General features: G+C 44.0%; 1 protein-coding gene across 2 annotated transcripts in view; it reads left to right on the top strand.

Moving 5' to 3' along the window:
* The window catches only part of PEPD (peptidase D), a 249,686-nt gene that overhangs the window by 227,725 nt on the left and 8,536 nt on the right, over positions 1-13,425 (top strand). For both annotated transcript variants that reach the window (XM_074211491.1, XM_074211492.1), the window contains one exon: positions 9,442-9,626. In XM_074211491.1, coding sequence (XP_074067592.1) covers positions 9,442-9,626 — 185 coding nt within the window. The remainder of the gene's footprint in view (positions 1-9,441; positions 9,627-13,425) is intronic.

The raw sequence follows: 13,425 nt of genomic DNA, 5'->3' as shown, positions 1-13,425 counted from the left end.
AGTATTCTTCATCAGCTCTTCCTCCTTGAAAGAATGACTGTTTTCATCATTATGTCATTGGGATACATGCTCCTTTCCATAAAGGCAAACACCCAGACCCTTGTGGAAATTATGTAGATCTGAAGATCTGAATCTTGTTTATTTCATGTATCCTATTGACTGTCTGGAGAGGACTATGGATTTTGCAGAATAATATTTTTTAAATGCATAAACAAGAAAAATTATATATAATAATATTAGAATAGTTATAAAACATTTAAGTTTATGAATGCCAGATTTAGAAGCCCTGGTATAGATATTGCTCTTAACAAAAAATGGCTGTAGGGGGACTTAAGGGGGTATAAATGTTGGGGAATGTAGGTGATGTGAAAAATAAAAGATACCAATAAAATTTTATTTAAAAAAATAGTAAGATTCTATAGAGAGCCTTTCCTGGCATCTTGAGAACTGATGGGAACCAGATACCTACTGTTTCCCTCTAGTGGGGGAGGGAAGAAAACTTCTAGAAGAATATTGTGGTTTGCATCTGTGGAGATGACATGAAGAATTGCATAATGATTCATACCTTAAGGAATTTACAGACAAGAAAAGTGGGGAGCAAGGAAAGGCCATCAGAAACAAAACCAGATCTATAAGGGCAAAAGTTCACATGTAGGAGCATGAGGAAGCTTCTTTGGTTCTTTGTTGTTGTCTATTGAGTGTAGAAGTCCATTAGTAAAAAAAGAAAAAAGGAAAAAGATGAACTGATGAAGCTTTGGGGATCAAAGAAGAGAATGTATATTGGGGGGAAGAAGGAAATGAGAGTGCATGACACTAGAAATACAAAAAAGGCATCAATATGGATGAACAACAATCTGTCAATCACAAAAGCTCAGATTTGTATAGCTCTTTAGTGTCCACTTTCCTTTTAACAAGTACTGTTTTTACTTCACAGATAACATGTGTCATCTGTGAGGTAAACAATACAATACTTAGCAAGCTCATTTTACAGATTAAGAACCTGAGACTTGGATTCGGTGATTTGTTCAAACAGCTAATAAGGTTCAAATTTGAAAACTAAAGCCAGATAAAATGAAATGATTATATTTAGCAGTACTTATTGCTGGGAAGTTTACATATAGATGTTATTCCTGGTCTGGTCTCAAGTTGGCTTAGTGCAGGGTCCTGTCTGCCCTTGTGAACATGCACTTCATCAAAGTGGTCACTCACTGCCTCAAGCTCTGTCTTTATGCTAACATAAGAGATGGGTATTCCACTCTGCCTTTGCCCATAAATATTAAATTGGATCCCTTCAATGGGAGGTGTGAGGGCAGAGTTGATATAATCTAATCCTGACAAGGTAGCTTACTCAGTCACCTGAACGCCACAGTCAGCTTGTGTCAAGAGGAGCAAAAGAAAGGCCCTGGCAAATTGGAGCTCACGAGATATTCAAGACTCTTAAGTCTTGCCACCCAGTTGCCACAGGCCAGATGCATGTCTTGGCAGCCAAATCTCTATTAAGAATCCAGGACCTTTCACCCTCAGCACCAGGCTCTGCAGCTGAAGTATAACCTTAACACATTCAGAGAGAAATTAGCACAATGTTGCCACAGTTTGTTGTTTGCTGTGTGTTTGTGTTGTAATCGCCATCCGGGCCACACAACGGGGCCAAGTTCTTTGTGGTTTAATCACAGTCACAATTATAACCACACACATGCAAAAAAAAAAAATGAACCAGCAGCCAAGGAAGCACACTGTGTGAGACCTTGTGGGGGAAGCATCTCCAGTGTGAGTGGTTCAAAGAGCAGGACCCAGCCAAATTTAGGGGTTGGAATTCTGGGAAGAGCCCAGATCTACACACTAGGAAGGAAACTCACCCAGGGGATCAGTATTTCCTTGGCCATCTATACCTTAGCCTCTTGACCCAATGGTCAGGCTGTTTGCTACTTCACCACACTTTTAACTTTTTCCTCCAAAAGACTGGGGCTCTCATTAAACTTTTGGCTAACCAAATTCCATTTCAGTTAATGAAATTAAGCGGGGCATGCGTTTGAAGTCAGAGCTTCACAAGATTGGCTCCTCTTCATAATGCTTGCTTCCCTATATCAATCATCCAAGGTCTTTGGCTTAAACTCAGCAGGCTGAAATGGAGTGGAAGGAGGGAGAAGATGGGACAGTGGGGAAGGCTCAGAGACACCAGGAGTGATTGTAGTGTCAAGCCCTTTGGGTATATGCTTTGGGTCTGTTTTGATTGATGGTAGGAAAATTTGTAAAGCTGTTTGGGAAGGATATTTTGGAACTTAAAAAGACCGTCCCCTGAAGTGATGTGAGATTAGGGATGACTTTTGAGAAAAACTTTCCAAGTTCATTCTTCAAAGGAAAGACTAGTCTGTTTCAACTCATTAATGAGACTGGGAAGGAGAGAATGAGCTTGAGGTTGGTGACTGACTGTTGGGTTAAATTTAGATGAATTAAATTGAATTCAGTTTGAGGTTGAATTTCAGACTGACAACATAATGGAAAGAAGATCAGATTCAGATTTGAATTTGGGTTTCATAGGACCAGGTTTTGAAGGTGAGCTTAGTTGCTTCCTGTCTGATCAGGTCATTCCTCTTAACTAGGTGGTGCAGTGAGTGGAGGACCAGGCCTGGAGTCAGGAAGACCTGAGTTCAAATCTACCTCAAACACTAGGCAAGTCTCTTAGCCCTTAACTTCTGCCACAGTTTCTCCCGAAATATGGATCAGAATAGCCTCTAGAGCCAAGGTTACTATAAGGAGTAAATGAGATATTCCTAACACATAATAGGAATTTAACAAATGTTTACATCCAGAAAATGGTGGGGATCAGAGAACAGATAGTCTAGACAGGCAGCAGGGGTGAGGAGGAAGGCAGGATTGAAAGAGTAGAAAAATAATCAGCAGACTCTATCAAATATAGACTCTCCTGGTACATCCTTCCAAAAGGCCATATCAAACTTGTAGTTTTCAGCCTACAGGACCTGACCTACAGTCTCTAAGCATGTTTAAATTTGGAAATAAGGCACAGGAAGACAACCCCAACCCATGACTGGCAGAATCTGATAAACTCCTGTTTGACATGGTTCAAGAGAACTTCCCGGACCACTTTTTTTTTTTTTTTTGGTTTTTGCAAGGTAATGGGGTTAAGTGACTTGCCCAGGATCACACAGCTAGGTAATTATTAAGTGTGGGAACTCAAGTCCTCCTGACTCTAGGGCCAGTACTCTATCCACTGTGCCACCTAGCTACCCTTCAGGACCACTTTTAAGAATTAAAAGTATCTTGCCCACACAACTCCCCTATGGCTGCAGAAAAGAGAGCAAGTCAAGGAAAAGTTGGAAGGAATAACACAGAACTACCACCAGGGGCAGTTTAGGGACCCCTGGCCAGGCCCGACTGGGAGCACAAAAGGAATCCCTGAGGCTAGTTGTCCGGGTCACTTGTTTATGAGCAAGATGTTAAACTGAGACACCACATGGGCTTCTTTGAAGAAGAGGAGCTCCCTGGGTCCCAAGTCAGGGCTAACCCATGGACAACAACTCATCCTGGAGAGTTCAGAGCTGCAGTGACTGTTCCCCCAGGGAGAAAGCTAGATTAAAGAAGTACTTTGACAGGTGTGCTGCCTGGTCTGCTGTGGCCATGAGAGGCCATGGAAATCCAGCTACCTCAGGCTTCACAGAGAATGCTGCTCCTATAGGAAGCTATGCACAGATGGAAAGAAGAGGCTGTCTGATCACACCCAGCCCTAAAGCCTGGTAGCCATTTGAACTAGGCTTGCACTTATTTTATTTTGTGAGTGACCTGAGCCCCTGGAAACTTCATTAGCCTGGCACTGTGAATCTTATTAGCCTGGTTGCTTATAGCAATGACCCTGGTAGTACTCCATCCCAATTTCACATTTATGACCATCCAGCATTTGGTGACAAAGAAACTCTGGATAGGGGGAGGGGAAGGGAGGTGTGGTGGTGAGAAGGGAGTGTATTAGAGGAGCTGGGTTTAAATCCCAGCTCTGTTGACTTTATTACTACTGGAATGGTAGGCAAGCCGCTTCCCCTCTCATCCATAAAATAAGCAGCTGAACTGTGATCTCTTAACCTTCTTCCAACTCTGAATCTATGATTTATAAGCTCCAACATGAGGGAGACAGCAAAAGGATGGTGAGCTCCATTTAATAGGTGGGGAAAAACTGAAGTCAAAATGGGCTAAATGATTTGTCTAAAACCTTACATCTCAGCTCCCAGGCTAGACTTCTTCCCTATACCAGATGGTGTCTGGCATACCCCAAGCAGAGCTGCATATTTTTAAGGATGCTATTTTTGGTGCACAAGAGGCTCTTCACACCATCTGAAGCAGGTACATTGACCCATGTCCAGCTCAAGGGTTACTTTGAACAACTCCAAGTTCAATTTCATTTGAACCATTTCCATCTCTTTAAGAGAAATTCTTTCCTCCCCGTAGCCCCAGAGAAAGGATGGGAGGGAGCATGGAGAAAGGGGAGAGAACAAAATATTCTTATATCTGTGCCCCCCTGCAAATTTCTGATATTGCAGTCAAGCCTCTCTGGTTCCAGGTCTACACAGTGCTGAATGGAAGGGGGCTGTCCACTCTTTAGGATATCAAGAGATCATGTAAAGATCCTATCTTGAGTCACTCAGCTCCAAACCCCACTTTCCTTGAATGTCTGGATTATTCAGCTTTAAAATGGGGCTTACCTCCCAAGTAACCAAAAAGAATATAAGCTGATCTTGCCTCTAGGTCCTGACAGGGGCTGCTGCCCCAGGCAGATCCTGTTGGGAAAGAGCTCATGTTTCTAGCATATGATTCTGGGTATCTGTGATGGGCTGATAGCCTATCATGGAGAGGCACGACCTTTGCAGTTTGACCCCATGGGGTCCCAGTTTACTCCATGGCTTGACTTCTTCTAATTGGCCCCAATGGCTCACACCAAGAGTGAGTGTTTTCTTTAGGGTCAGCAAGTTTGAAAGCCATAAACCCAATGCTATCTCTTCACACCAGGTTTTGAGGCCCCAAGATCATTCCTACTTCCTGAGTTGGGCCTGAGGGTGGGGGAAGGGAGGATCTGTGCTTCCCTTCAGTGGCTTAAAGAGAGGAGACTCAATCTTTCAAGGCCTCTTTCTTCATTCCTTCTCAATTCTGGACTCCTCAGGGCAGCCAATAGAAGGTTTTCAGACTGCCTTGCTGGTTTTCCTTGCCATAGTCTTAAGAGAACAAGGAAGTTTGAAAGAAGGCTGTACATCAAGCAGAAGGCACTGTGGAGAACGTGGGATGATTTCACCAGATCTGATTAGGAAATTAGGCAGGGTGATCCATCAAGGTTCCATCAGACCTAAAGGTCTATTTGTCTGAGTTTACAGAAGAAGACTGATAGTGATGGGGCATGGGCTTTCCAAATATCCCCCTGTCAGATGCAGGACTAACTAGACCATTGATCTGACATAGAAAGGCAATTTGGAAATCATAATGACTGTTTCCACCCCCCTCTGGATGATAATGGTGAACTTTCACCAGTTTCCTTACCTCCTGGGACCATCACATAAGTAATACAATCCTTTTTGCCCTAGTATTGACCAAGTTTGGCATGGGTACACCACTATGTTCCTTGCTTCCAATGAGCTTGGCTAACTCGCATCAGTCTGTCATGCCCCTTCCAATGTCAAGCTTCCGTGGCCTGCCCAAAGTCTGAACACAAAGTTGTCAATCATTACAAATGCTTTCCCCTCAAATCACAATAAAAAGGGGCTGCTCCATGGATTGTTAGTAATTGTTTTTTTATCTGGGAGATCCATTTAGTGTCTCTGATATTGAGTAGGGCTATGTCTGGAATTTAAAAGACTCAGTGAAGGCAATGTCAAGTTGGCAGGGTCTCTCTCTAGATTTCACCCAGCTTAGCCATCTCCCCAGTTCATTCACTTTCTCCTGGGCTTTATAGCTGCCCCATCCCCCTCAAAACAAACACAGATCCCTTAGAGCTCTTATACCCAATTCTAATTCAGCTGACACCAGTTTTCATATCTCAGAAGAAACTTTAAGGCATTATGAAGAAACAAAAAGACTTATAGAAGTCTGTGGATGGAGGTGTTCACAGAAAATCCTGGGAGCCCTTACAAAAGTCTGGCCATAGAGTCTTGGAAAGATGTGGCTCCCAGGATTCCAGAATCAAAGGCCCAGGGTGGCTAGGTGATGCAGTGGATAGAGCACCGACCCTGGATTCAGGAGGACTTGAGTTCAAATTCGACCTCAGACACTTAATAATTACCTAGCTTTTTGACCTGGGCAAGTCACTTAACCCCATTTGCCTTCCAAAAATAAACAAACAAGAAGAATCAAAGGCCTAATGTGGGAAATAAGATCTTTCAGGGTCCTACACTGAAAAACTGTCCTTTGTAGCCATATATCTCCCTGGCTTCAACAGCTTTTGCCCAAGGTCTTGAATAATCTGATAGGTGGAAATCCTAGAGACTCCATTCCTGTGACCTATTACCTGTCTTTTCCAATGTGTCCATCTATACTATAGAAAAACATTCTAATTCCTCCCAAAGAAGCCCAAGTTTCCATGTGAATTTGGTCTGGGCCTGGGGAGGAGGCCAAGGCCTTAACTGGGGGGAATGAGCTATCTTTTAAAGTGTATAAATTTTAGCAGTTGGAGAATGCTTAAAATCTGATATCTTGGGCTTGGTGGTAGGAGTGTCAAGAGACACACCTGCTTTCAACTTTCTACATGTGACTCCCTAGACAGTTGGAAAGTCAGACTCCACCCCTACCCTTACCCTGTTTTTACAACCTGAGCTCAGGCTCCAAGATGTTGACCCTCTTGGCCAAGTTCTCCTGAGTGATGGCATATGATCAGTGGAACCCCAGTCCCTTCCCTTAGTGTCTGTCCTTTATGCCTATGATAGACCCCTTCAAATGAGTGGATAGAAGCTCCTGAGATTGACCCCAAATAATAGGTCCCAGTACAGTTCCCAAGAACAAGTGAAACCCCAACAGACCTGGTGTTCTTCTCCCACTTATCAGTTTTCATTTTCCTATCTACTGTCAGAACTTGGCCCCAACTCCCAGACAAAACAAGCTGTCCCCAACTCAATTTAGGAAATTCCATTATTAATTCTAGTCCAATAGTTTGAATGGTTCTTGAAGTCAGTTATATTGATCTTTGACCTATAGGAGCTATCTTCAGGAAGCTTCAAAGGAAATAGAAGCAAATATATAGAAACAGTGAGACTACTCCTCTTCCTGACTTATGCTCAGTCCTGAGACAATGGGAAGCACTAAGTTCAGGTCCTGGCCCCTGGAAGCTCCCAGTCTTGAGCAAGTTGATAGATGACTGGGATAGGAAGGACTTGCCACACAGAAAACAAAGTGACACTATTTCTCTACCACTGAGTAGAACTGTGTGACTCTGACTCTCCTAACTGTGGGAGAGTAAGAGCCACTTAATCTAAGACAGGGAGCTTGAGACAATAGGGGACTGGTATGGAATGATTGAGTGGAGCCAGAGGAATGATTGAAGAAGGTCCTCTTGCCCTCAGCTGTCCTATGGGGTTGATGGGAGAGCTAGGAACTTGGGCACTGATCACTGGTAAAGTCTTTACTATTCTCCCTGCACTAGATACTGGATATACTCTCATACCACCTTTGTTATTGTTCTTTAGCTTCTCTCTGCCATTCTACTCTTAATTCTTTTCCTCCTAAGAGGAAGCAGAAGACAGTAGGAGGAAAACTGAGCTGGATCTTTAGCCCCTCATTCCACCAGGGCAAGCAAGTCCCTTCCCTTCCCTGGACCTTAATTTCACTGTATGGAACATGAAGGAATTAGCTTTGGAACATGAAGGAGTTAGCTTTGGAACGGGGAGTTAGCTTTAATCTCAAAGGTTCCAGTTCAGTTATTACCTGGTTCTATTCCCTGTTTTCCCGTTATCTCTCTCCCTGGGACAAGCCCCACAGGAACCACCTGAAAGGGGCCCCATTAGAACTAGGAGCTGACAACAGTTTCAGGTTCTGGGAAGAGGGACAACCAATCTGTCTTTGCTAAGGGGAGGGTTTTTTCCCCCCTAGAAAGCTATTTGGCTGCTGACCTTTGCCCAGTCACATGAGACAAAGATGAATTTGATTAGGAGGGATGGGGACATCTTGAATCCTGGGGCATACCACTTACTGCCCAGCTATATAGCTCCCATAAGCCCAGGCCAACCTAGCCCAAAGGGAGAAGCAGACTGGGCTACAGATGTTTTTGGCCCTGGACAGTGGCAGTGCTTGCCAGGACTGGGTGGAGGGAGCTGCACCTTAACCCAGTTACCTTCACTCTGCAGCAGCTCTGGAAGGTGACTCAGATACCCAGGGGGATACTGGAGGCAAAGCCAGCCCCCGCCAAATCACCCATTTTGCTGTGAGCTCCAACCCCCAAACAACTCCTTCAGTAGAACACATTCTGCTATATGGGTGACATTCAGCTACTGCCAGGAGAGCTTGATTGAGCTCAAGGTTACCCAGTCTTGTTTCCTTTCTCCAGGTTTTAGCTAAAAAGCCAAAGTCACATGCACAAAGATTCTCCAACCAACTGAGATTTAAGGAGAAGAAATTAAGTATCTGTCAGATATTCATATGGAGGGGCCTTTTTCTTATCTACCCTCAGTCCCAACTTGAGGACAGGACAGAGCCTGCAAAATCAGTGAGGAATATAAAGCTGTTCCTCAGACTCCAGATAGCAAGAAAAGATGTCCTTCAAACTGGCAGTTGCCTGTTCACTATAAAGAGTTCGTTCCTTGAATTTAGGATGTAACAAGAATGGACTGGAAATAGAAGCCATTCCAGGCAAGTAGGTAAATCCTTAGGAGAGGCTACACCTCAGGCTGGAAGGAGAAGTCGGGGAATCACTTGCCTGACCACCCAGCAGGTTCAACTGACATTTGATCCTGAGAAGATGGTATCTCATGGATAACTCCTATTTTTAATGGTATTTTTCCCTTGGTTGCTTATTCCAGTATTTAATGAGCCACCCTCTGGAGACAAGGGCCAGTGGCTTTAAGTGAAATCTCCAGCAGTGGAGATGAGTTGTATTGAGCCATCCATACACTGCTGGAGACCAAGAATGCATATTCTCACTAGAAACAGATGAGGGGGGGCATCTTCCCTGAATAAGTTTCATTTCTGGCATGGTCAAGGCTGAGTGCACAGCTTGTTGTGTGATGGAGCAGGATTGCCAGTCACTTAAACCCTTTAAGAAAAGACTAAGAATATGAGCTCATCCTTGTCTGATGATGCTATGGGTGATTTTGGTGGGAATGTCTGGGGACAAGGAGGATCAGGTTGCCCCTCATGTTTTCAGACATCCTGAGATAGGAGGTCCTTTTTCACCTGCTAGAGCATCATTAAAGTTAACTCGTGACCAGAGTTGCTAAGCAACTTGTCTTTCTCCTTCCCCAGGAGTATCCTGGCCTGACATGCACCGTTTGGCTGACCGAGTTCACCTGGAGGAGCTCACACGCATTGGCATCTTGACTGGCAATGTGGATGACATGGTCAAGGTCCACCTGGGCGCTATATTCATGCCTCATGGACTTGGGCACTTCCTTGGAATTGATGTACATGATGTGGGTGGCTATCCTGAGGTCAGTATTTTAATCTGCCTGTCAGAAGAGTCCAGGAACTCCATCTCACAGGAATCCACTCTTTTGTCAGCTACATTGTCCACTAACCAGAGTCCTAACATTGGAACCAGTATGGATATTCCATGAAATGAGCCCAGCTCCATTAGCAGAACTAGAGAAGAATGACTAAGTCATCCTTTCTAAAGTTTTATTTATTTTTTTAAAGTCACTCTTTTATAAATTCCAGCTCTCAGTTATCCATGGGGCTATTTCACAGCTATTAATGTCATCCAAGGGCATGATGACCAGGAAGAGGACAAGAAACCCCCTGGCCCCTTTTCCTCCTCACGAGCAAATTTGGAAAAGCCCTCAATTGGGAAGGAATTTCTGGAGAATCCCATGCCTCCCCCTTGCCACCAGAACCCAGGCCACAAAGAGCTGGTGGTGGGTTTCATGGTGCAGAGACTGTTATCAATTGACATTTATAAAGCGCTTTACATACTTTCTCTCACTTGAGCCTCACAACAACCCTGTGAGCTAATGACTCCTGGTATCCCTCTTACACAGATGAGTAAATTGAGACTCAGAGTGGTTAAAGTGGCTTACCCATAGTCACATAACTAGAATGTATCAGAAACAGGATTCAAACCCAGGCCTCCTGTCTCTAGACTCAGCGTTCTTCCCACTGTATCACATTTGCTCTTTTTTTTTTTTTTTTGGTAGTCCCCAAAGTCCCACATGAAGCTTCTGAGGCCAGCAGATGTTCTCTCCCTGGAAAATATTTGGTAAAATTCAAAACCATTTCAACCAAGGTGGCCGCCATGAATGATTGATGCCTGTAGTGGCACGTGTACAGATGGAAAGGAGTATTGGGTCAGCCTGCAGAGAGCAGAGTTCTGTGGAATGTGTCCTTCCTGGACCACAGATAAGATTGTTCTGGTAGCCTATGACAGGGAGACCCCAGAGCCCCAGTTGCTCCATCCCCATTTCTGAGACTGGCAGCCAGCCTGGCACAGCCACATGATGAGGATAGACCCTGGCCTCAGTAAAGTCTGTGCAGAGGGAATTGTAATAGCTCCACACCATCTGGAATTTCATGCATCTGTGTCTCAAAGCCCTTTCACTTCCATCCTCTTATCTGAACCTCAAAATGATCCTATCAGACAGAGAATAAAAGAATTATTATCCTCATTTTACAGACTGGAGGTATGAGCTCAGAGAGGAAAAGAAACATCCAGGGTCTTAAGGAGAGTTAGTCCAAGTCTTCTTCCATCAGATTGGCATCCTAGCCAACCTGGCCAACAGGGGCCCCATGAGACTTCTCTCAGATGAGAATCTGCTGAGAGGAAGCAAAGATAAGCTCTATTTCTTGTTTGCCTCCTTCTTGAACACCTGGATAATGCAAAGTATACCAACCTACATTAAATGGCCATCCTTGTCCCCAAGAAGTGGCAAATGCTGTGTCTCTCTCTTTGCTTCTCCTGCACTTGGAATGCCTTAGAAACCAGGTTTCCCTTCCAAATCTTCTTTTTCTAGCATGTTGGTACCCATAGATGCAGCTCCAAGGGTAGATGCATCTTTAAGAGACCAAGGTAGGGCGGCTAGGTGGCATAGTGGATAAAGCACTGGCATTGGAGTCAGGAGTACCTGGGTTCAAATCCGGTCTCAGACACTTAATAATTATCTAGCTGTGTGGCCTTGGGCAAGCCACTTAACCCCATTTGCCTTGGGAAAAAAAAACCTTAAAAAAAAAAGAGACCAAGGTAGATGATTTACTGAAGCTGAGACTTCTGGCTTTAAAAATAATAGCAACTCACTTTAAGTTTCACAAAATAGTTCCCTCATAATAACTCACTAAAGAAGAAGATATGGAAATATGCTCATTTTATATATGAAGAAACTGGGGCAGGTTTGGGGGGTAGGGGAGCTTATCAGTGTGGAAGTATGCCCCTGGTCAAATAGCTAGTATCAGATCTGGAATTTGAATCCAAAACTTCTTTAAATTCAGCCTTCTATGCTATGTGTCTGATGCCCCCTTCACTCATCTAGACAGCACTGCCCTTTAGAGAAAAGGCTTTTAAAATTGTCTTTGACCAAGAAAGGGCTGGTGAGCAAGGGCTGGCTAGACAGAGAAGCCAGCAGGAGGCCCAGGGTCATTCCTTGGGCCCAGTGGTGGTGTGTGCTCCCGGGTCTCAGTACATGAGCATGCCCTGCATACATTGGCCCTTTGGCTGAGCACTGATTTCACAATGGAAGTGATTGTGTAAGCTGCTCACGCCTACCATGCCTTATTGTCTAATTAGCTAAGATGCACGGTCTTTGCCTTTTGGCTGCAGGATATTTTGAAAGCACGAGAAAGATTTTTTGGGGAAAAAAATTGCTCAAGAAAAGCATTATTATTCAATTATTTTTTTCCTCAAGTGTAAACAGTTAAATTTTGAGAAACAAAATGAGTTTTAATTTCCTAATTTCTGTCTATCATAAAGTATGTTATGCGCCAATTGTAGATGCTTCCAGACATTGTTAGCTGAGATTCGTTATTCATTAGTCGCCAGAGCGACTTTTTCCAACATAGAAAATTGGCAGCAAAATGTTTTCATCTTTTCCAGTAAGCAGCCTTTGTATGCTTGTTGCTTCTTTTCCTGTGACAGATAAACAGTGCAGGGAAAATGCTGCTTTGCCTATAAAAGTAATTTGTTTTATTTAAAACCTACAGATGGATTTGGATCTTCTCTTTGCTATTGGCTTAAGGAAAGCTGTCAGTTGGGGCAAACCCTATTAGTTGGGCACACAGTGCAGGCAGGGGTGCTCACTGAGCCTAGAATTGCCCTGTCAAGGCCTTGGTTTGAATCATGGGATACTCACTACTAGAAGCAATAGATCCAGATAGCCATTGCTAGTGGCTAATGTATAGCCTTCACCAACAGTGTATGCACACAGATATCATGACCAAAGTGAAGTCACTGCCATCATTAACCAATGTTCACAGTCACTACTCTCATTGGCTGATGCACACAAGCATACACCATCATTTGCTGTCTACTACAAGCACCACTGTTCATTTTCTGATGAATATAGAGGGCCTTGATGAATATGCAGATAGTTGCCAAAGCAGAATTCTCTTTAGGAAGCTTCCCCCGCCCCCCCCTCCCCAACCCCTGAATCTTACATTTGGAATTAGAAAGGGCTTTATAAGTCTGCTATTCTGAGCTCCTCATTTTTCCAGATGAGGAGCAGAGGCTTAGAAAGTGGACAAGAGTAAGCAGCAGCCCTGGGATTTGAAGAGGTCCACTAACACAGTGCCCTCTGGCTGATAGTGCTCCTCACAACTCCATGCCATTTCCTTATTTCCCTTTGTAGGAGGTATATGTTGCAAGCAGGCGCACAAGAGATAGAATAGACAAGATAGAGGGAAACTGTAGCAAATTATCCTAAAATGATTGGGAAATGCAGATTGGGAGAAAGGGTAACTCATATGCAAATCAATTATATCTCCCCACCCCCCCTGTCCTTTACCTGACTTAGGAGTGGGCGACACATTTCCATAGCTCCTCAGGCTCAAGCTGCTGCTTCTGGGACACAAGACCATGGGCTTATGGGTCAAGAGACCTGGGTTCTAGGGCTGGGCTTTGCCAGTAACTCAATATGTGGCCTTGAGCAAGTCATTCCTCTTCCCCATATCTCAGTTTCCCCATCTGTGGAATGGCAGAGCTAACCTGAATGGTCTCTAAGGGAACTTATAGCTCTGATATATCTATATTAGAGATTTCTCTTGAAATGATTGAATGGATGGATGGGTGGGTGGTCAGGGTCAGCTGGG

Source organism: Macrotis lagotis, chromosome 1 (assembly GCF_037893015.1).
Source record: "Macrotis lagotis isolate mMagLag1 chromosome 1, bilby.v1.9.chrom.fasta, whole genome shotgun sequence".
In the NCBI taxonomy this organism is placed as follows: domain Eukaryota; kingdom Metazoa; phylum Chordata; class Mammalia; order Peramelemorphia; family Peramelidae; genus Macrotis; species Macrotis lagotis.
Note: the sequence above shows the minus strand (reverse complement) of the source record. Positions and strands in the feature narration are given on the sequence as shown.